This window comes from Anopheles bellator, chromosome 2 (assembly GCF_943735745.2).
Source record: "Anopheles bellator chromosome 2, idAnoBellAS_SP24_06.2, whole genome shotgun sequence".
NCBI classification, from domain to species: domain Eukaryota; kingdom Metazoa; phylum Arthropoda; class Insecta; order Diptera; family Culicidae; genus Anopheles; species Anopheles bellator.
Window position 1 is genome coordinate 73,315,997 of NC_071286.1, and position 23,528 is coordinate 73,339,524.

General features: G+C 51.3%; 1 protein-coding gene across 1 annotated transcript; it reads right to left on the bottom strand.

Annotated features, from left to right (window-relative positions):
• Nucleotides 1-1,155: 1,155 nt before the first annotated feature.
• LOC131210434 (dachshund homolog 2) lies at nucleotides 1,156-18,317 on the bottom strand. Its single transcript, XM_058203683.1, has 14 exons — nucleotides 18,206-18,317; nucleotides 18,059-18,130; nucleotides 17,362-17,971; nucleotides 11,950-11,976; nucleotides 9,202-9,360; nucleotides 7,032-7,298; nucleotides 6,893-6,928; nucleotides 6,610-6,686; nucleotides 6,292-6,540; nucleotides 5,968-6,228; nucleotides 4,733-4,816; nucleotides 4,164-4,310; nucleotides 3,608-4,039; nucleotides 1,156-1,392 (listed from the first exon to the last, which is right to left on the bottom strand). The coding sequence occupies exons 1-14, from the start codon at nucleotides 18,315-18,317 to the stop codon at nucleotides 1,262-1,264; spliced, it is 2,664 nt and encodes an 887-aa protein (XP_058059666.1). The 3' UTR covers nucleotides 1,156-1,261.
• Between the last annotated feature and the right edge of the window lie 5,211 nt (nucleotides 18,318-23,528).

The following is a 23,528-nucleotide window of genomic DNA, read 5'->3' on the forward strand; positions in this document are numbered from 1 at the left end:
CTCTGCCACGTAGACCCTTCTGCTCGAAGCCAGCCTCCCGAAAACACAAACATTTACGCTTATAAAAATGTATCTTTCTGCTGATCTTCTGTGTAACATCCCTTCGGTACGATGTTGCTGCTGCTGCTACGGCAACTACTGCCACCGATCTAATACTCCAGTGATAGTGACTTCGTTACTAGCGCGCGCCGCCACCTGCTCCATCCCGTAGCCTGCTCTTTTTTACAGATCTAAATATTATGCTTCAGAAATTCGAAATTCTTAATAAATACTTTTATTAAGCCCACCGCGCTATCATTCGTACATGTATGATTTTTCTGTTTGTTCTGGTTTAGCCTCTGCCGTACTCCCGTATATCTGCAAATTACGCTACATACTCGCCTACATCATACACGGCCTTGGAAAAAACACCTAGTCTCCCCCTATACAGTATCAAGTGCAGTGTACCTGTTTGCCTGTGTGTGCGCCTGTTTATTGTTTAATGATTTTTACCCTCACAATGGACACTCTCCTGTGGAACGTACAGCACCACGTAACGGACACGTGGTGCGAAATCGGCAGCCGGCAACCCTCCGGCGCGTCCTATGGCCTTTCCGGACGAATGATCTACACTCTGCCAGCAGTTTGATTAAAAGGGGGTTGCAGTTCAACTCAAATGAGCATCGAATAGAACGAAAAGTAAATTACTCTGCTTCCGGGAGAAACTATTTCGTGGCCTACTTGGTGTGGCTCCTTCTCCCAAACCCATCCGATGCATATTCGGTTGATAATGTTTTGCTTGTCCGGAACCGAATTGAGATCACACCGTGATCGAGTTTCAAGGAGAAGGACACCCCTGACCGGTGCCGTTTGAATCGTGTCTTACTATTGCGAATACTGTGTGTCCGCGGCTTCGTACAGGTATGTATTAATGTATTATGAGTGAATCTCTATAAAAAGGTTTATTTTGTAGTAAAATGTAGTTGCGCGTGTGTTTGTGTCTGCTATGCTTTCTTGTGCGTGGAGGCCACCTCCTCGCGAGAACGACCTCTGCCAATTTAATGTACACTAACCCGGTTCCGGTTCCGGCCTTCCGGCTCCGATCCATCTTCTTGTGGTTTATAATACTTGATGCGTTGATGCGCCGTGATTTGAATGTTTCGTGAGTGTGTTAAGTATAATTGCACATGTGTTATACACTACTATACACCGCCCGTCCGCCCGTCGCGCACTCACGGCCTCGGTCCTCGCCGGGTCTGCAGCAGATTAGCATTAATTTGAACTAAGTGGCACTAGTGTACAGTACGGAGTTTTTGTAGTAGTTCGAGCGGTCCTGCAGCGGCCCCTTCACGTCCCCTTCCACCGCCTGCTGGCGTGCCTTCCGTTCCAGCTCCAGCTCCTGGGCGAGTGATTCTGTCCGTGAACGTAACGGGGAAGAAACGGTATTGTTAAACGCAAACAATCGTTGGCCGCAAAATGCGTCACAAAAGAAAATTCGTGGTCGGACTCAGAAAAGAAAGCATGCAAAATTAGTTTCACTTGTGCAACCGAGGGGGGAAGGACCTCCCGAAAACCCTCAGGCAAACCGCGGGTTCGGAGATTTTTTTCGGTGTGTCCTTTTTATAAATTTCCCCCCGCGCACCATATCCCCGAAGCCATGAATTCTTTATATCGGTGTGGCGTGTGGCGCTGGAATGGAATCCGGAATGTGGTACGATTTTAAACGCTTCTGCGAGACGATTATCGCCTAGAGAATTAAACTGATTTGCTACATACACCCTATGCCGCTGCCCCCCGGAGGGAGAGTCATTTTTCCCCCACCCGGCGGGAATGGCGACATTGTGCGGAAAATCCTCTTGTAAATCCGAAATAAGCTCACCAAGGATTCTCGCCCGCCCGACGGACGACGGCAGGTGAGATAGCGCCAGAAACCGTGAAGGTGCCCCTTGGCAGTCACAAAAAGAAAAAGATATGTCTCTCTGCCGGGTCGGGCCGGGCCGTGTATTAAGAAATTAAAAGTAGGGACAGAGCAAAGTCGTCGTCGGCACCGTCAACACTCCGGGGCAACAGATAGCGATAAAAGAAAAACTAAGGCAGGCCGAGGAAAAAAAACACACTGCCCCCGGGTGAAGCATAATCCGGCGGCGGGGGGGACACACAATTCGCTGACGTGGACTGCAGCAGCCCGAAAAGTAAATGGATCATCCCGGAGCGGGCGCGCGCGTACCGTGAAATTGAATCAACTTTTTGTTCCGTGTTTATGATGTCTCACTTGCCATATCATAGCCTGCTGCTCCGTAGCCCCACCGCGCGGCCTACTGCCACCGCAATGTGAAAGGTTTGCATAAAACGTCAAAAATGAAAGAAAGTCCTCGGCCGCCTCTTTTCTTTCCCGGCCCGGTGGCTCTGCGCCACACTTCAACGCCGTCGGCCCCTCTGCCCGGGGATTAGCTATGCTACGCTCCTTACGGCACCTGCACGGCACGGCACCACCGTCTTGGCATGTGATTTTCGGAGATTTTCAACTTATCCACGGAAAATAAAAAAGGATACACGAGCGGGCGCGCGGGCGAAGCACTTAGAAATGCATGAATTTACTCGGTGCGTACACTCTGGGCCGGCTTTTCACTTCTTCGCGCGCGCCCCCCGCCAAGTTCTCCGGGTTCCCTTTGACCTGCTTTCCACCCCACCGGGCTCCTCGGGGAAAATTATTTGCCCGAAAGCGAACCATTTTCGGCCGGGCGAGCGATAGAGAGAGAAACCATAACCATTATCTGAATATAATAACGTTGGCCCCGGCGTGGAGGCCACGGTGAGCGAGAGAAAAAATGGGAATAAATTGGATTATGTTTATGAAAAACATTTAATACAAATACAAGAGCAGAACCCGGGCTCGGGCCCGGAAAAGTACCCGCGGAGAACCCATTTATGGGGCCCTACGCATTACGCGCCAACAATGGCGGCCGGCGGAAGCACCGGAGAGCCTTCGAAAAAAGGGAAACAGGCGCACACAGCGAAAAGGGAAACAGGAAACACCAATTTGCTTTTGTTTTACTTTTAATATATATTTAAATTTTTCATCGACTAAAAATGTTCATCGCTCACAATGGGTTCCAGCAATGGGCGCCGGCCCTCGAATGACAAACGAGCCGAACTGAGCCCGGGAAGGCTGGCGGACTTTCTTTTTCTGCGAAAAAAGACGCGCACCAACCTCGCACCCCCAAAAAGAAAAGCGATTAGTGTCCGGGGCGACGCTCCGGGCCACTTCACTCCGACTGAAACTCCGGCGGCAGCGAAGCGAAATAAAATAAATAGATTGATGTAAAATTGCAAAATGATTATGAAAATGGATCTAACTTCGTTACACGTCACGATTGACATCATTATTGCGTGGCCGCCATCCGGGGGCGACCGTCTTGGAATTGTCATGAAATGGGCCATTTGCCGTGCTCAACCCTCGGCTCGGCTCGACTCGGCCGGGGACTGTTCGCAGCCAATTGCAGGCTTCACCGGTTTTCAATAGCGCTGATAATGCAATTTCGGCGGTGGATTCATCTTCTTCTTCGCCCTGCTTCGCTCGGAACCATTTGCATATCGAATGTCACATTACGCGCTCGCGGGTACTTACCGGAGTAATTCTGCCAGAAGGCTCCGGTGGCCATGAGGTCGAGCCCGGGATAGTTCCACGTTTTGCCGTCGCTAATTTGGGGCTGCGATTGAGGGGACACTTCCTGGCTTCCGGGCCGTGCGGGGCCGGACCCGGCGACGAGCGTCGGCACCGGGCTGCCCTCCTTCGAGTAGCGCTCGGACGAGGACGCCCTCCGCTCCCGTTCGATCTCCCGGTGCCGGTCCGGCCGGTGGTGGATCGCATCCGGTTCACCGAGGACACCACCGCCACCGCCGCCACCGATGCCGATCCGATCCCGATTACGATCCAGCGGCTCTCGTTCACGTTCCTGTCCTTTATCACGTCCCGGGTGCCGGGCGTCCTTTTCGCGCTCCTTCTCCGCGTCCCGCTCGCGTTCCTTCTCGCGCTGCTGCTGTTCGCTACTTATGTTTTCTATTGTGCAAAACGGACCACATCGGAACGGACAGTCGAAACAAGGCAGCAGATAAGCAGACAGAACCACAAACCGAAGCCCCGGCCAGAATCTCGAGAGGTTCTCAGGCCCCACCCCGCGTACCTGCTATGATCCGCAGCGCTTCGGCCGGCGCACCCGATGCCTTGATGATGTCCTCCAGCTGCACCCGCCGCTTGCGCTCCCCGTCGAGCCGCTCCTGGATCTGGATCCGCAATCGGCGCTCCTTCTTGAGCCGCTTCTGGTACAGGGCTGGAGGGGCCGAGACAGGGTTACAATTTGATTAAGTCCCAAACTCCACAATTACGTGATTTATGATGCTAAATCGTTGACGAATTTCATCAATCATTTCTTTTTTTTTCCTTCTTTCGGCTGCCACAAGACAGGCCAGTAAGACACAGAAAATAAAACGTGTGGAGGGCCGACCGGCGTATCGATTTCACACAAAGCGTCTTCGGCCGGACTAATTTAGCGAACGGTCCTATAATCTCTAAACGAGATCTCTCTGTGGATAAACGCCCGATCCCGGGGCCGGGCAGAAGACACCGACAAGGGACGGCGCGAAAGAACGCAGCTCCGGGCCCGGGCCCGGGCCCGGGATATGTATCCCGCCTCTCTGGAGTGTGCACTGGACAAGAGAGTCCTCTTGAGCCGCGCAGTCGAGCACCACTTACCTCGGAGCCGCTTTTCGTCGGCCAACTGACGTTCGAAGGAGTCCTTCACCTCCCGTTCGCGGATGACGTCCATCTTCAGCTCGGCTGCGGCGCGAGTTTCGGAAACGGAAAAATATATGCATTTTACGTGAGTGAAATATAATTAAAATCCTCCCCGAAAAATGCGATCGTCCCGGCCATTTTCCCTGGAAAACTCGGCTCGAGCCCCCGAAGGCCGTACGATTGCGCCGGGTCTCTCTCTCTCTCGTCGCCCATCCATCAATATATGGGTATGGGTTCTGAAAATCAAATTCAAACACTAATCGGAATATCATATCGATCATCACTCGGCTCGATCCACACCGGGAGAGCGTTCCACGGGCGCGGGGGGGACCCTCGGGCCGGGGGGGAGGTAAGGCCGCGTCCCAAAGCATAATCGAAAAGGGGCCACGGGAAGAAAAAAAAACTGCCGTCCGAACGAACCGAAATGATAGGTTAATTCACGTAAACATTGCTTTTTACGAATAACACACCCGGGCAAAGATCATTATTACCGGTGGGGCCCCGATCCTGGCCGAGGCCGAGGCTCGGAGGGCCCGGGCCCCGGATGGAGGATGCGAATAAAAATAATAAATTGATGAAAATTTTGCGAAACAACCACTTATACGTGCAACATGTCCGCGCGGCCACGGCCCATTCTAAGACCGACACCGATCGGTCCACGGGGAGGATTCCGAAACCGTATGGAAAAGTGCACAGCCCGGCACAAGTGGAATTGAAATCAAACATGTAAAGAGCCGGACCGAGAGAGAGAGAGAGAGAGAGAGCGGCCGACTCAGCGCCCGGCTCGGAATGCGTTTCCTCGAAAAGCTGCGCGAGAATGTGGCCCCGGTCCACGGGAAGGCGCAAAATCGATAACAATTATCTTTAATTATGGACCTGCAAAGTGAAATCGTTTATCTACATTCATATTAATGCAGACGGACAGACGCACAGGGAACGGCCGGCCGGCATCATGGACGCCAGGACGACGACGTAATCAACGGATTGATGGGCCCCGCCGTTCCCGAATCATTTTTCGGTCCGTGTGTCCGTTTGTCTGTTTTTGGGCCCGATTTCCAGAAGTGATAGAAGTGACGGGCGGGGCGATCCCGACGCAGATCGCCGACCACCGACCGCCGCCGAAGGGGATGCCCCAGAGATCAATCGATCGATAACTCCGCTGTCGGATCGCGGATTTGTCCCGGCGCTCTTACCTTTTTCGTACGACGTTTGCCGTTCATGCTGGCGGGCGTTATCGGCGGCCACCTTCAGCAGACCCTGGATGTTCCGCAGTAGCGTCTCCGTGGACGAGATGATGGTCGGGTCCTGGCCGGGCGGGACACCACCGACCGCGACGGCCAGACTGGAGTAGTTCAACGCCTGCGCCCGGCTCTCGAGGTCCTGCGGCACGCCGACACCACCCGGCCCGGACACGGGCACCGGTGAGCTAATGTCTCTCTCACAGTCGCTGATATCTGTCCACGGGGAGTCAGGGATTAGACCGAGAGTCCAAGTCAAGGTCCTCGCGCGCATACTACCTTCGTCCTTCTCGTTCGGCTCTTCCGTGTCCGATATGTTGGCTTCGCTCATGTTTTCGTCCTCCTCGTGCACGGACGGTTCCGGTGAAATCGGGTTGCTTCGTTCACTCAGCGCCACGCTGCTCGCCGCCCCACCGACGCAACCGGCCCCACCACCACCCGCGTGGTGGTGGTGGTGGTCGGCGACCGACGACTTGGACAGGTTCAGTGCCGGGCTCTGCCCGTTCGGTGACTCGGCCAGCGGTGGACCTACGGAGCAAGGATTCCCGGGACGGGGTGAGCGAACATTGCGAGCGAAAGAGTCTCGCGTACACTTACCGCTGCCCTGGGAGCTCAGATCGCGCGGCTTGTGGTCCACGCCCGGTGTCCTGTCATCACCCCGCTCCTCGCGCAGTCTGCGGATGGGAGAGAAAAGGGGGGACCCTTAAATTATACTCTGCAACTGCAACAGCCAACTGCTCCGGTCCGGTCCGGACCGAAGAGACGCATCGCAGAAGAGACACATTCAGTTCGTCCGTCCTTGCGTCCGTCGATGCGTCCGTCCGTTTTGATGTTTATCGCGTCACCCGAAAGGGCAGGCAGCAACAAAGGGGCTACTCACCGTTCGAGGTGCTTCACGATATCCTCGTACGCGGCTCTGCAATTTGCCCAAATACCGGAGTGAGACCTGTGGATGAGCAACCGGGGACTGGGTTCAACGGGCTTTTACGCTACGCGAGCGCGACTACGACACAACGCACCTTGCGATCGCCTCCATGCCCGGGATGTTCTGGCCCTTGATGATGGACCCGTCCGGCCGCGGGATGCCGTGCGGGTTGACGCCGGGGCTCATCAGCGGGTGGTGGCCGCCGCCCGGGTGCGGATTCATCTGCATGAACGGTATGTGGTTCAGGTGCGTCGGCGGCGCATTGTACCCGTTCGCCAGCAGGGGTGACTTGTCTAGCCGCGGCAGGTCTAAGGGGACGGAAGAAAAACGGGGGCCACCCCGACGGGATGCGTTCAATAAAATGTGTGCACCCAAATCCCAGGCGCGCTAAACCGCGGATCGCGGATGCCCCGGCGGACACATTCTGCGGCGAGGCTCGGATCTGCACTCTCCTCTCCGCGCTCTGCGCCAATGCGCATGTATAATCATTTTAAACGGTTCCAGCTGTTATTTATTATTACGTGCTTCCTTTTGCCCTGCATCTGCATCGCGGATCGCATCGCTTTCTTTCGCTTTCGCGATGTGTACGAGCACCTCTAGAGCGGGATCCATATGAGTCCGATCGGTCCGGCCGCCGCCGCTGCGGAATGCGTGCGATTGATGCGAGCCAAAATCTATTAACATAAATATTTTGTAGCAACACCACCGGAGCGGGAAAGAATAGGTGATCGACAACGACCACGATGACGGCGACGGCCATGCCTCATCGCACACGGATAATTATTACGGGGATTTTTGTTTTCCAACCCGAGAGGAGCACGGGACACGAAAAAACGACTCTTGTTTTTTTGATTATGCAAATTATAAGTATACCACGCATAAATAAAATATATGCGTACCGATCACCGGACGGGCGGCCCCAACATCACCGTTTTGGGCGCTTTGGGGCCAGGCACATATTTCACAAAACGAGGACGGGACGCTGAGTCGCTCCGCGTCTGACAAGACCAGACAATGTTGTGGCAGGCAAGGCAGCCAAGGGCGTAAAGGTTTGGCCGGCCATTATCAATCTCAATGATGCATTCGAACTACGACATACATAATTCATTAATGCACTGTTATTACACACTCGTTCAAAGCGAGCGATTTCGACAGTTGTGAAACGGCGAATTTTTTCGGGTTGCGAAAATCGAGCCCTTTTTTGTGACTTGATCTTGGTGAATCCCCCGCCGGTTGTTAATAGTATACCCGTAAGCTGCTCTAATCGATTTCATTTCGGCGGCATTCCATATCGTTCCCCTTGCAAACGCTCCTAATCCTGTATCCTGAGCACCGTATAATCCTTCCGATTCTGCCCGTTCAAGTTACTCCAATCGGAGGATAATGCATTAGGCAGATAGTCTCTGCACTCCATTTTGGTTGCTATCCAGATTTTTCAGTCACAGCATACGTCTGAAGCCCTATTGCCGTTGATAATGATTTCAAACGAAGAGCACCTATCCTATTATGAATTGGTTTATTACGATGATGATTTAATCTTCGATGCATAAACACAACGATCGGATTATGCATTTGTAATCGGAAAATTGGAATATTGGAAAATAATCACATTCGAATAAGTGCATACATTCCATCCGGTTGTATTCCGCATTCCGTTTATATTAATTCTATCATTGGGGGCTTTATCTATTGTTTTAGCCATAACGATAAGGATTATGCTTCATTATGCTGCATCGGCAGACTGCTGTTTGCGCAGCGAATCCTTCTTTGTGTTGAATGCATTCTAATTCATATTCAAGTGCCAATTGAATTTAAAGATTCAAACCTTCAGACAAATCATTATGCTCCTGAAAATGCTCCTCAAAAACATAAATTTTCATAAAATAAGTTCTCAATATTAATTTTGAACATTGTTTGAAATGGGATAATTTTTAAACGTATCGTATCTTTGAACAACAAAGTAGTCTGTGAGGCTAGTCACGGTTTGATGTTTCCGAAACAGAATTCGAACGACGTAATCGGCGCTCGAATAGTGAAGAATGGCAACCGGATTCTAAATTCTGACGGTAATAATACTATATAAAATGTTAAATAATTTTACACATATAATAAATAATAATTGCCTCAGCCTATCCCATAGGTGGCAAATTGTGAAGGATCTGCTCTCCCCGATGGGCAGTAAGATAAATGTACATGTATAGTTCCGGGGCGGGTCCTGCCGGGATCCGGTGTGTCTCGCAGAGCATTATCATCAGGGTGACTTACCGCTTAGATGCCCGTTCTCGTACACGAACTCTCCGTTGTCCAGGCGGTGCTTCTTCAGCTGCGCGTGATGCGGCATGTGGGACGCTGGCATCGAGAGTCCTACCGGACCCCGCTTCGGTGGCCGTCCAGGTCTGGAACTGTGCGATAGCAGAGAGTTACTGGAGTTAAGACTGGGAGTTTGTTAGTAAGAAATTTGGCAGTGGGTTTTTGCGCTCGATTTGGTCAGCCTCAGTAGGCAGTAGGTGGCCGTGCCGTGTCTCGCAGCCTAGGCTCGCCAACGCAGAGGCGTTAAGGACAGTGCCGAGTATCGCACATGCACATCGGCCTCACAGAAAGCCCCGGACCTTCGGTGCGGTGGTGCCAGGCAAAATAAATCTCAAAACTTCGCCGAACCACGCAGATGCGCTCCGGATACGGAGCTCTAGGCCGGCCGGGCGGAGTGATGTACACATTCTGGCATGCCGACCCCCGGCCTCGGCGATTTCGGGCGCCTCCAACACCCGTTTGCGGTTTGCGGAACCTTCCGCTTTTTATTCAGTTTGCGCAAGTTTAAATTAAAAAAGACCGGTGTTTCCCGCTTCCTCGCATGAGCATCCGTGAAACGGGCATTAAGAAGCGGAGTGCTTCTTTCTCTAAAACACCGGGACCACTAACATCCGGGAACGATTTATGATTTCGAGGAGTGCGCGGAGTGTGCGGTCCTCGTTTGCGCCGTGCCACAGGGAAAGTGGGGAACGGGAACGGGGCGCTAGTGTTGCCGGCCGAGAGCCGGGCAAGTACTTGTAATTGTAGGTTGAAAATTGATTTATGCATTTTATTATCTTTATTTTTATTACACAGATTGCCTTCCGATGCCTTTCTTTCTTCGGCCGGTGCTGGCCAAGACGAAGAAAAGTCCCGGCCAGGGTACCGGGTTCCCCCGGCCAGAGTCGGAGGCCAGACCGGGGCATTATCCGTAACTTATCGTATTGCGAAGAATGCGCTCGCTCCAGTGATAGTCGTGATTTATATCGCGGGGTTTCAGTAAAATAATAATTATATTTTCTACAAATTAATTTTCGAGCATAAATTTTCCATTACACTCCCTCGGTAGCTCCCCCCCAACAGGAGCAGGCTCCTCGTGCGCTCGCGGGGAACTCGCGAAGCACAGATCGATGTTGCCAAATGGAAGCCAAATGTAAACGAATTAAACATACTTTTGCTCCGATAAGATCGCGCTAATGACGTGCGGCATACGAACCGTCGGGGGGGCCAGAAGTTTGGCGCAGAAGGCGAAGGCCTCTCCGTCAAGCGGATGGCCAGCGAGCCGGAACCCAGCCGGAGCCCGTGGTATCCCTTTGATGCGATGGCAGGATTTTTCCCATTTCACCGCTGCGGCGGTGGGCGTATGTGAGAGGTAAGCCGTAAACCTATAACCCGACGCCCAACCGAGGGTTTGGCCCGGTACGACGATGATGCAGCAGAATGCCGGAGCAGCGAAGTCTTGCTTCTCTAATTGAGAGATCAATCACCGTCATTATAGAAATCTGGCGGAGGAATCTTTTAACCCGGTGTCTGTCGTGTTTGAGGTGACATGTTTAATGCGTACCAAATCAAAACAATTACGGCACACTGCACAATAGACTTTCGTTGAATCGAAGCACAATCGTAAACAATGATGTCAATTAAATAAATCCTCGCCCGAGAAAAGATGGCCCATTTCGAAGGAGCTACCAGATGGTTCGGGTGAGTTTGAGACGAAATAGATAGCAAACTCCATAAACTATGCCAATAATTGTATAGCTTTCAAGTTCAGCTGTTTTATCAGCTATCGCAACATTTTTGTAGATTAAACACCTTGGAATAATGTTGAAAACTATGTTCCGGTTTATGCATACATCAACCGAATAAGCCCGGGATAAGATTCCCCAATTTGCGAGCAAGTTGAGCAGGTGCCATTAGTTTAATCGATAGTTTAAGCTATTTTAAGCTTAAGATAGTTCAATCGATAGTTTTATGTTACAGAACCAAAAAACAGCACGGGGGGAACAACATAAGCTTCACACGCAAATTAAAACAATATCGCAATAATAACAAACATAAAAGAACCGTTTCCTTCAGCATTTTAAGCCAGGCAATTTATTTTTTAAATCGTATCAAGGAAATGCCGGATGTTGAGCCTTTCAGTCATCGAACCTTAACAAAAGGAATCCAACATTTAAACAACGAATTATGTTAACTTTCGCGAGGGATTTGCTTGCGACATGAAATTCGCGATTTATGAAATGATGGCCATAAAGTGCCACGTCCCCTGAGGCAGAAAAGTGAGTACGGGTGCTGCAACTGAGAATGGCAACCTCTCCCGGGATTTGTTGCCACAACCACAAAATATGCCACTGTCGAATGGATGATTCCCCATGCTGCGCTCCCGGGGGACAACCTCGGCGGCGGTGCAACCATCAAAGTGCTTGTGCTTGAGAGTGTAAAATTCCTCCCGGAGTCCTAGCCAGGCTCCAGCTCAAGGTGCGGAATGCAGCAGCCTTCGTGTCGGTGCATAAGTGTGGCCAGATACCTACACAGGGACACAGTGGGCGCCTCCGAAGAAGCCAGGCGCGCCCTGGTCTGCACTCACGTCCTTGCGTTCCGTTTCCCCGGGTTAATGTTTCTGACTCTCTGACTCTCGGGGCTCTAGGCACACTACAATTAGAGGCACACAATCACAATCGCACACATACACGCACACGCGCACACATTTTCGGAAGGCATACCTCTCAGGTGGCTTTATGGACAAGCATCTGAAAGTAAAAAAAGAAAAATCATCCATTCATTGAGTGAAGTTGTTAGGCAAACTAGCTAAGGGAGTGGTGTTTGTAGTTTTGGGTGGGTAAATGCTGGTGGTCATACAATGGTCATACGGATGCGGAAAAACAATCAGATCAGAAAAAAGGCACACGAGAGAGAGAGAGAGAGAGAGAAGGGAAACGCAACACACAGTCACATATATCATCTAAACACACATAACATTCGGAAAAAGCAACAAAAGCTGAACACAGAACGCAGGCAAAGGTTACAGGCACATCGCACGAACGAACGTTGCGCACATCACGCAACTGGGACCGAGGGCGATGTTATGCTGTACTTTGCTGCAAAAACATAATAACATGAACACGGGCGCTACAACGGACGCAGCGCACGCACGCACGGACGCACGCACGCACGCTGGTTGATTATTAGGATCATAAATGCATATCAATTGCTATCGGCTCGCCGGCTGCCGTAATCCGCCGAAAGCTTTGGCGACGCCAGGAAGAAGCCAACCGAAGGGTGCGGGGCGGCCCCAGCCTATGGAAGGTGTAAAACCACAAAGCAGGCGGCGTAGGCTGTGGTTGCGTAGAAACGGAGCCGCTTTCCCAGAGGCAGAGCGTGCCGGTGACAGCACGATGCACGGGGTGCGCGATGCGGTGGATCCTTGGCCGCGCCTGTCGTCCTTTTGCTTCACTGCCGTCGGTCGAGCCTCTTTTCTTCCCTCTCGCGTCGTGTTCTTTGGCTCGTGTTCGCCAAACAGGTTATGTGGCCCGGACCCGGACACCAACCCGGACCGGGCTGTTGCTTTTGTTGCCTCAATATCAATTCGCAATAAAACACGCCGAAATCGCCGGCCACAAGTCGGCGAGGGGGAACCAGCCAGCCAGACACCGGGATGTTAAACGATTCTTTGTCAGGTTCGGCGCCGTCCCCGTGATTTCGGTTTCCACCCCTCTCAGGGGGCCGTAATTCGCCCTAATAGAATTAGCTACTAATGTCCCGCTGAAACACACACCAGCACCCACTGTGCTGGTGCCATCAAAAGCCATCATACGAATCGCCAGACAATCGCCCAAGGTTTTTGGGGTGCTGGTTACGGCCACGGCACACTCGAACGAATTGTAGTGCCGCCCGGTCCCGATAGTGGCTCCGGTTCCTTCCGGTTGGTCGTGCACTTTCGCGACACATTACTACTACTAGGAGCTGCCCGGCCGGGGTATTAAACCCCACCGCCGCTAGACGCACGCTACGAAAATTTGATCGTTCTGCGTCCCTTAATGAACGGCCTCACGCGGTCCGGGTTTCACATTGCAACTTTTATCGCCCGCCCGGCCAAACTACGAGCAACATGCACACGACGACTAACGATGTTTATGTACGTACGTACACGGGTCGGGCCCTTGGAGTTATTATGAATAATTTCATTCCATATCAATTGGGAAACAAATTTCTACCACCAATCCGACCGGGGGCCTACCTGACGTGCCGGGCGGCCACTTCGAATTACACTCTGCTTCTCAACCGGGGAATGGTGCGAATGTAATGAGAGTTTCATGCATTCAATCATAAATCTAAAGCACAAGCAGGCGAAAGAAAAACGGCACACTGCGATCCGTTGCGTCGTCCCCATCGTCGCCGTCGTCAAGCCACTGTTTTCCGTATGTTCTCCTCGGGGTCATAATCGCCTCGATTCTTGCGCTCGCGTTCATCCCCGGATTTTAAGAATAAATTACTCCGCTGACCAATTATGCAAAAAGAAACCTCCAGCGAAACTAGAGCGGCCCTATCAACACCCGGGCACACCCCGGGGGTTGGGGCCCGGGTGTGCGAACCCGGCGCCCGGCCGGCCCCGGGGATGGTAGAGACAAAGTGCATGTAAATGTTCGTCCCTGGGGCGCCATCAGCCCCCATGTTTTAATGTTTTTTTTGCATTCTTTCAACACAGCACCACCACCACCAGGGTGATGCATGTTTTGGGCCGGAATTAGTTCGTCCGCATGGGGAGCTAGATATATAAAAAAGATATCACCCTTATTAGGCAACATATCAAACTTTTGCACTGAGTGTAGAAAATTTCCATTTCCATGGCCATTTCGTTGGTCGAGGCGTTGTTTAAGTGACGAGTAGCGGCATCTATGCGGATTTTTCATCGTTCAAGGATTGAGGACCTCATTGGACGAGGCACAATTTTGTAAGCTAAAGACGACTTCGAGGCAGAGGCAGATTTGAATGCAAAAGAATGAAATTCGAATCCATAAATCGCAATGCAATTCACCAACGAAGAAGAAGAGTCTTTAAGACGGTGAAGGAAAAGGTTTCCTCCTAACAACATGGTTATTATATTTTTTATTATTATCGGAAAGGACATTATTAAACACCAACTTAAAGGTTTGCACTCAAGTTGATGTTCGAACTGTCGTCTTTCGCACGGAAACCGATTGATCGGTTCAGCTAGACACGGTTTTTGGTCCAGATAGTGAACAGAATTGCATGTCGTCAATTTTAGGCAACAAAATACGTCTAGTTTTATTTATTTATTCCCACTAGAAGGATCCAATATACAGGGTGTTCCATCACGATCCATACTATTTAAATGTTAAATAACTTCGCTATTGGTTAGTCAATTTTGACAAATAAGCAAGACTTATTTGCAGTATAGAATGCCGTTTATTAACAATTCACTCAGAATAGAATATCGATCACTTGATCGCCTCTATTAGAAACACAAAAAGCGGACCTTTTTTGAGGCCTAATTCGCTTTGATGTTAGCTTTCAGTTCTTCAACGGTTTTCGGTTGGCTGGCATACACCTTACTCTTCAAAAAGGGCCACAGAAAGAAGTCTGAAAAAATTCCCTTTATGTCCTGTGAGAGGATCGAAATTAGTAAAAAAAAAACCCGCAATTTAAATGGACTTGCCACCTAGTGACCGTGGCACTGTTTCGTGAGTAGAAAAATGGTTAAAGGACATAGGGACATTTGCCAAAAAAAAGGATAATATGCATCGGCATCTGGAGGATTAGGTTCACAGGACGCCTTAATGTAGTAATACAGAATGGATGCTTAGCCGTCACAGTTCAATCGCGGAACTTTCTCGTACCACTGTGGCCATTCCGATAATTCACACTCATCCCCGGGGGGTGCTGGGGAAGCGAAGGACGCCATTCGGCGGTGGCGCTCCAAATGACCCTCTTTACACCTTCACCAGTAGTACACCACAACACCAGCGGGGGGTTAATATTTTCGTTTACGTTGCGCCCCGGTCTTCCCCGGGGGTTACACCACATCAGTGGACCACCACCAGGAGCAGGAATCGAATGTTTCCAATTTTCCGTTTCGCACGGTTCACGGTGCTGCTGGTGCTGGTGCTGCTGTATTCAAATTCTCCTCGGCATTCATCCAAACACTGGGGCGCGCACAATGTATCACACATTACGACCGGTGGCCTGGCAAAGGGTAGACACTAACGATGCGCCCGCGGCCGGCCGGCGGCAATTAACTATCCATCGACGCCATCGACAGACACACAAAAACATCCATTACGATCCGCCGTGTTCGAACATCATTAAAATAACGCATTCCGGCTGATGCAGGCCGAACGTGGGCTTAGGAGTCGGGACTCAAACTCACTGATTACCATTTCTTGCCTGCGATTTAATTACAATCCGAACCTTTTAAATTAACTGGAACTAATGCCTAAATTCGAAACGAAGATTTCAATCAGCACTGTTATTGCGCGCGCACAAGAACAGCCGTTTTTGCCCTTTTTAGACTCTGGCTCTCTCTCTCTCTCCCGGGCTCCTCAAGCACTCTGATTTACGACTCTGACAGTAGTCGTAATTTAGGACCGATCGCTGCCGATCGCCGCCGCTGTTCATTACAGTGTCGATTCAGAGGAAAATCCATCAATCATATCTGCGCGTTTCTTAACGCGCAGGTTAACGATAATTACACAATGTATGCCCAGCGCGGGAGATGAGCCACATCGAATGGTGTACCGGGAGGGCTTCGCATCCTCACCGGTTCCCGTGGGGGCCAGCTTCTGCTTCTGTCTGCCCGGCGATGGTGCCACCTAAATCGCACCGAAGAACCAAACGCCACTTCCTGCGTCGTCGTCGGGACTCCACGATCAAAACAGAGCACAGCGCAACTACGCTCCGTCCGTATCAGTTACCGGGCCAGCCCGAGCCCGATTGGATTGAAATTACACTTCAGCCCGAGTAGAGCCACCCCGAGGGGTTCACGCTCTATAACGGCCCCGCTGCCCCACAACACCCATTGTGATCGCGCCTATCGCGGTGATCCGCTGCCGGGTCCGATCATCTTCCTTATCGTGCCAGTGACTGATTGCCAGTGACGACATTAAAGGGGGGGTGGGAGGGTTGAAATGGGAATTACAAGTATTTGGCCAGTAACATTGTTGGCCCGCCCGGCCAGCCATTGCCAACATTCCCGAGCCCCGCGTTCCCCGGTTCATCGAAATCCAATCTTCTCCGGCCGGCGGCGGACGGTGGTGCATTAGAGGGCCCGACCGCTGCTGCTGTCATAACCGCACAAAAACTATTTTGTGGGTTTGAAAATCGGTTCCCAAACCACTCGACGCTCGGCAACTGTTTCCTTTTTCCCTCCTAAACACCCGAACCCGGTGGGCCGCAGTCGGCAACCGGTTCGGCAGCAATGGCTTCCTGCCGGGCATAAACAAGGGATTAAAAGATAGGAAGATTTTGCGCTTCAATGAGTTTTGCCTCCATAGTAATTTGATGTTGGTGCCTTTTTTTTGTTTGGTTCATATGTTCGGCCTGTAAACGCTCGGCATTGAGAGCAAACGACAGATGCATCTCGTGAAAGTACACGCTGCCAGAGGGCTGGCCACGGTCGGGAAAAAAAGACGAAAGTTTAATTGCCAATAACTGTGGTAGAGCGGGCCTCGGGCGCGAAAAAAAAGAGCGGAATTTAGGTTCGGTTGCCGCTGAGGTTGCCACTTTGATAGCCGGGCCTATCGAGGAGCGGCCCATCATCCCGATGGAATCTAAGCAGCCCGATGCGATGTGCTGTGGTGGCATTAGAACGGGGACGCTGATTACCATGGTTACCACGGGGCACTGGGTATATTGGTGCTCCTGGCAGGCTCACATGCTTTGGCAATGCCAGGACACAGATCTGAAGGGTTAATACGCCCGGCGAAATCAAATCAACAACAACACACAGATGCATGCAGAAAACACAACAAACAATACGACAAACTACGACATTCGATGCAGTGCAAGGACACGCTTGTTTAACCCCCGGTACACAATTGATAGCTCTCTCGCCCCCGGGGTATATATATGCGTGTACATGAGCATCAGAGTTTCCCCCACGCCGGGGACCCACTCACCTAGCCGTGGTGCAGTCCCGGTAGAGCACGTCGAAGTCCTTGCAGGACAGCAGCTTGCAGCGGTTGACGCCGGGCTGGATGGCACCGAGGCCGCGCAGTATCCGGACCTGCTCGACGTTGCAAACGAGCGGCACGATGTCGAGCCGCTTCAGCTTGGTGTAGACGGTGTGGAGGCCACCGACCAGGTGCTTCAGGAACAGCTCGAACGCCTGCGGAAGACAGAGCATCGTTTCGCCCTGGATCATGAACGCGGCCACCTTCTGGCCCCGGTAGTCGACCAGCTTGCACTCGTTGGCCGTCGGGTCGGAGCTGGAGATCGGCGGGGGACTGTTGTACGATCGGGGCGGCACGTGGTGGTGCGCGGCGGCCATCAGATCGAGCGGGCTGGCGTGGTGCATGAACGAGTTCAGCAGCCCGAGCCCGTGCGGCGGGATGTGCGACAGGTTCTGGGCCATCCCGCGGGGCCCCATCCCGACCATCCCCATGGTGGTCGGCGTGGACACGTGCGGCGGGCTGAGCGGGTGCCCCGCCAGGTGGCCCATCATTTGCTGGGCCGCCTGGGCCCCGGCACTCAGCGGACTAGTCGAAAGCCCACGCCCGGGGCCAGTGTGATTGTTCAGGGCGTTGGCGCTCCCGTTGCTACCGTTGTTGTTGTTGCTCCCTCCGTTGTTGTTGTTGTTGCTGTTGGTGGCAGTGCTACTACTGCTCCCGTGACTATTGTGCACCGGGCTGACCGGGGTCGGCGTACGCGTTTTGTCCTGCTGATGAGGGTGCTGCTGGTGGAGGTGCTGGTGCTGGTGCTGGTGGTGCTGGTGCTGATGATGCAGGTGGTGACCCCCCGGGCCACCCCCGTTGTGGGGGATCGGCGGCGAAACATTGCCGCGGCCCCGGGAATCGTTCGACGACGCGATACTGTGATCACTGGCCGTCGAGGCCGTATCCATCGCGGAATCCATCCTCCTCACGCCAAATCACTGCACTGGACACTGCACACTGACTGATCTCGAATCTCTTCCGAAACACGCACGCACGCACGCACGCACACACTTTCGGCGCCCCAAGGAACCACCGGAGCCGGAGGATTAGGATCTTCCGACGAGCGTCATCCTCGATTCGATCGATATGCTGTTCACTGTGTACTCACTCACCGACCGACCGACCGACCGACCCACGAAAAGTACCTTCAGACCCGCGCGCGCCAAACGCGACCCGCGATTCCTGAACGCACGCACGCACCTGAACGCGGCCCCCCGACCGATCGCCACTCGGCACTTAATTCCCGTTTTGTTATCTGGTTCACCTCTTCCCGCTTCTCCGCCGCACAACCCTTCCGCGCCAAGCAACGGGACGAGCGCAATCCGCGGCACCAACAACCAAACACACCAGGCGGACTAGCGCCAGCGACTGATTCCCGTCCGCGGCGCCAAGATTTTATTTCCCGAGAAGCACAGTCACAATCGGCACCAGGGCAATCGGCAAACGACGACGACGACGACTCGACTCCGGATCCGAATCCGGATTCCCAATGCTCTCTCCTCGGCCGGAGCAGTGTGGTACTGCCGCGCGCTCGTTACGACTGTATTCTATAATCGGATTGCTTATGCTGGCTGCTGCTGCTGCTGCTGTTGCTGCCGTGTTGCTGCTGAGCACCACCGAAAGCCGAAAGCACTCCGAGTGATACACACCCCGGTCCGGTCCGTGTGCCGCAGTCACAACGAATAATAAATAACAGTTTAAAAATATATATTAAAGAACGAATCACTTAATCGGACGGCATTGAAATGGAACAAAAATAGGTGGGTTGTGTTTTCATTTCAACTGTATTTTCATTTCAATTCAACTTCAACTTCTGTAGCTGTGTTTCCCGGCACGCACACACCGGCATCGCGTATATACAGCGCATTTCCTTACGCGGGCACCAACACAACGGCAGCCCGTTCGCGCTGGGAGCGAGCGAGTACGCACCAGGCTGCACGGGCAACGGTGAGCACGGAGGTGCGAGCGAGACAAGCCGAAGCGCCCGACGAACCACGAACGAAGCCGAACCCACACACACAGACGCGCTCAGTTTGCGGTGCGCGCCCCGAAGGAAATGATATGTATTCGATTGCTACTGTTGATGTCGCTGCAGATCACGCAGATGATGATGGTGGTGGCCCCACTTGGAGCCCGGCGGGATGGGGAATGGGTGGGGGGGAACACACGGCGTACGTTTCGTTTACTATTCGAATTGGCGCACAACAAACGGAGGATATATTTTATTTGTGCCCTCCAGTTCAGCCCCCCATGTGTCAGCCCCCCCTCGAAGGGCCCCCTCACCCTGCCCCCAGCCCCTGTCGGGTGTAAACGTTGGGGCGAAAGAATTGTTGTTAAATGTTGTTCCCCATCGTGCGGCTGTGGGTATGTGTGTGCCCGCTCTCTGTGTGAGTGTAAATAAAAACATAACGACGACTGCAGGGGGGCGGAGCATACGCTAAGACACACCTACCGGGGGCGCACAACTCTGACGAAAATCCGAATCCGAAAACGACATTATCGGAACCCGAGAGCCTGGTAGTTGGCAGAATAGTTCGCAATCGCGCCATTGTGCACTCGGTGTGTGCATATTTAATGTTTATTTTACATTTATTACATTCCCAGAGTTCCCGCGATCCTCCCCCCCCCCGGGGGCCCCCGGGAAGCCCGGGAAACGATCGAGCTTCCCAGACACCACTATTTGCCACTTTAGAAGGAGCGTGTGCATCTATCCGTTCGGTACAGGATGAAAAATAAAATGAAACACCGTTTCGCGCAATCGGCCATCTACACAAAGCTGGCCTGCAGGCCCTTTCTTTATGTATCTACATGTGAATGTATATAAACACAACCGGCCATAATCGGCCGCAACAGCAACGGCAGCAGCAGCACCAGGCACCAGGAGCAATGATGGTGCGCGAAGAGCGACGATTTCAGTCAACAAAATGTCAAAATTACAAAAGTATCGGTAATTGCTACAAAACGGTTCTCGGGAGATCTCCCGAGAAAGCCCCCTCCGCCCCCACCCCCGCGCCCGGTCCGCCAACACGCGATCCGTGGAGCCCCGTGGCGTGTCCTTCGGATTCCTGTTTGATTAACGTCGAATTCGGTGGGGCGATCGCGATCAGTTATCAGCGACCAAAACGGAAATTATACATCCGAAATCATGGCGTAAAACGTATGTTTCGAGCGGGGCGACAGAGAGATTCGCCCACCGAATAACGCACTGCTAATGCGTGTGTTTGATTCACTTACAACCCCGACAGGGGAGGGGGTGTATAATTTGACCAGTTTTTGCTCCTAAATGCCTTAGGAGTGCCTTCCATTTTGGGGATGTGATTCGAACTTTACGAAACGTTTAATCGATTGCAAATTAACATAGTTTGACCGGAAGGATTGTTCGCAAATGGCCACCACCATTGTGTTTGATCGTTTGGAAAGGAGAACGAGCGAAATGTGATCGTTTTTCTTTGCAATTGGAACTTTGTTCGACATAAATGCTTGATTACATAAGGGTACGTAGATATTCTACATTGGGATTGCAGTTATTTAATATGCTTAAGGTATCAAAATGATTGAAATGAAAATGTTTCGATTTAAATCTATTTGTATGTTATGCCACGTGGCATTGACGAAATGTGATCGTTGGGTTATTGCTTTTGGAGAAACTTCTGTTCAACTTATGAGGCACACGAGGCCGTGCTCAAAAACGGAGGGAAACATGCAAAAGCTATGTGCCTTTGCAAAAGAATTCCCAAAATGGCAAATTCCAAAGGATTTGGAAAATAAAAACTGAACAAAAGACCTATGGCGAAACATGTTAAAAGACGAGCTTAAAAAGACACAAACCAATGTTCGTACTGTGCTGTTTCATATAATCTCATAAAAATATGAATTTAGAGCAATAAATTCGAAGCAAAGTGCAAAGTCATGACACTTTACAGTTTTCTAATGTCAAGTGTCAAACTTTTAGTTGAATATCATTTTAGAAAATGAATCGCCTACTGAGCATCAATAACGAAGAAAATACGCCAATTAGGTTCCTGAGTGACATGCCGAAAACGCTAATTTTCCAGAAAAATTGCCGCATCTGGGGCGCTGCAAACTCTTAATCGATTGAAGAGAGGCCGTTACATCTCGTAAAGGTGACTGTAAAAGGTGCTGCCCATTATGGACTAGCGTCATAAGATATGAACTTACAACATATGTGACTTCAGCAAGACTGGACAACGAGCCACACAACACGAGCGTGTTATCGATCGATCTGCGAGAGAACTTTGATGGCGCATAATTTCGCCTTTTGGTAATGCCAATTGGCCAACAAGATCATGCGATTTGATTCCGTTGAACTTTTTCTTGAAGGGCTAAGCAAAAGATCGTGTTTTTGCTGACAACCCTACAAAACAACGATTTGTTAAACAAAACAACAACTGTTATTGTTTCAATTCAAGCGCCTAATACTAAAATGTGCATGGGGTCCCTAGTAACGCGTAGTAGAATATGCCGTCTAGAATATATCGACTTAAGCTACGGGATGGATTCTCTAGTAAGAGGTCCTGCGAAAAAAATCACCTAGAAAGGCAGGATTGAATTTTAACGACAAACGATCGTACCAATCCCGCTGACGTAATGGTACCATACACTGTTTAATCCGTGATCCTTAACGGATGCCCCATTTATAGCGAAGTTTTGTTCATACAAAAAAGTCACCTCTTCAACGAACGGACAGAGAAAATCACGCATCCTTTCGGGCCGCTTCTGTCCTGTGTAGGTGCCGATCACAAACGGCTCTGTTTTTTGCAGCGGATCTTGAACCATCGCTAGGATTGTCCAAGCTACTTGTTCCAAATGTTTGGAAAGCGGCACCTCATCTATATCTATGTCGACATGTGTGGCGCCGTCAATTGGCTTCCTGAGCGACAGGCCAAAACCGCCAATTTTTCCAGCAAAATTGCCGCATCTGGGGTGCTGACAACTCTTAATCGAATGAAAGAGGTTTTTATATGCAGAAAACATAACTGTATGCTGCGCATTATGTGTTGGCAGCGTCATAGGACCCTATTATAGAGGAAAGGCAGGACCACTACCCGCAACTCCAAGCGATATCGTCAGATGATAACAAATGTGTTTGGCCTGCAATTGAAGACTTGGTCTTAGAAGACAAGTGACTTCAGCAACACTGAACAACGAGCCACACAACACGATTGGGTTATCGATCGATCTGCGGGAGAACTGGGCGTATAATTTCGCGCTTTGCTGATGTCAATTGGCCAACAAGATCATGCGATTTGATTCCGTTGAACGTTCCGTTGAAGAGCTACACAAAAGATCGTGTTTATGCTGATAAGCCGGCAACTTTGGAGCAAATAAATAAATAAAATAAATAACCTTGTATTGCCTTTTAATGTTAGCATAACGGATCGGAGCCGCATTTATAACCCTGCATTTGTTCAGGCTGAAAATCTTTTTTCCAAAAACTTCACCCAAAAGTAGCAGAAAACCCGGTGCCCGGTTTGCACTCGATGGTTTGCAATTTAAATCCATCACTTTGTTTAATAGGCGCTCCCGCCGGACCCGTGGCCACGGCGTAACGTTATTTATGCGCAGCGAAAAAGACGGCGGAAAAAAGAAGATCCCTTAATGAAACCCCAACTCGATTATGTTTAGCCTCAATTTTGTGTCATCGCGCTTTTAAGAAGTCTTAATTTATCCAATTTTCATTTCGCGGGTCGCCGGCCCTCGCTCTCTCTCTCTCTCTCCGGGCCGTGATTGAAACGTTTGCGATTGCGCAAAAAAAACCCGGAGTGCCGAAGCTGTGAAGTTGGTGCGCCGCCCGTGTGAATCCGTGGCCGCTCGCGCCACCAACCGACCGGCGAGGGGCGCCCACCACCACCAAGTGTAACAGGATATCTGTGTCTGATATCTGGGTGCATTTGCAACCTCATCGTGTCGTGTGGCCCCGCGTGTGATAAATGTTATTTCAAAATGCTTTTGTCAATACTCATTCCCCAGGTCCGTGCCGCCACCACCGCCACCATCAAGGGCCATAAAAGCCAAAAATGTGAAATGTCATTCTCGATTCTCGGTTTTCTTCACTCGGTTTTTTTGGGACGGCCGGGTTTGGGCAGAAAAATAATAGAAAAGGGTGCGCG

What these genes read in the sequence shown, in the direction of transcription:
- LOC131210434 (XM_058203683.1), bottom strand. Translation starts at nt 18,317, where the DNA reads ATGGATTCCGCGATGGATACGGCCTCGACGGCCAGTGATCACAGTATC. An exon ending in TAGTCACGGGAGCAGTAGTA is followed by an intron (nt 17,972 to 18,058) that starts GCACTGCCACCA and finishes CCCTGAACAATC; the next exon opens with ACACTGGCCCCGGGCGTGGG. An exon ending in CTTCTGGCAGAATTACTCCG is followed by an intron (nt 1,393 to 3,607) that starts GTAAGTACCCGC and finishes GTTCACGGACAG; the next exon opens with AATCACTCGCCCAGGAGCTG.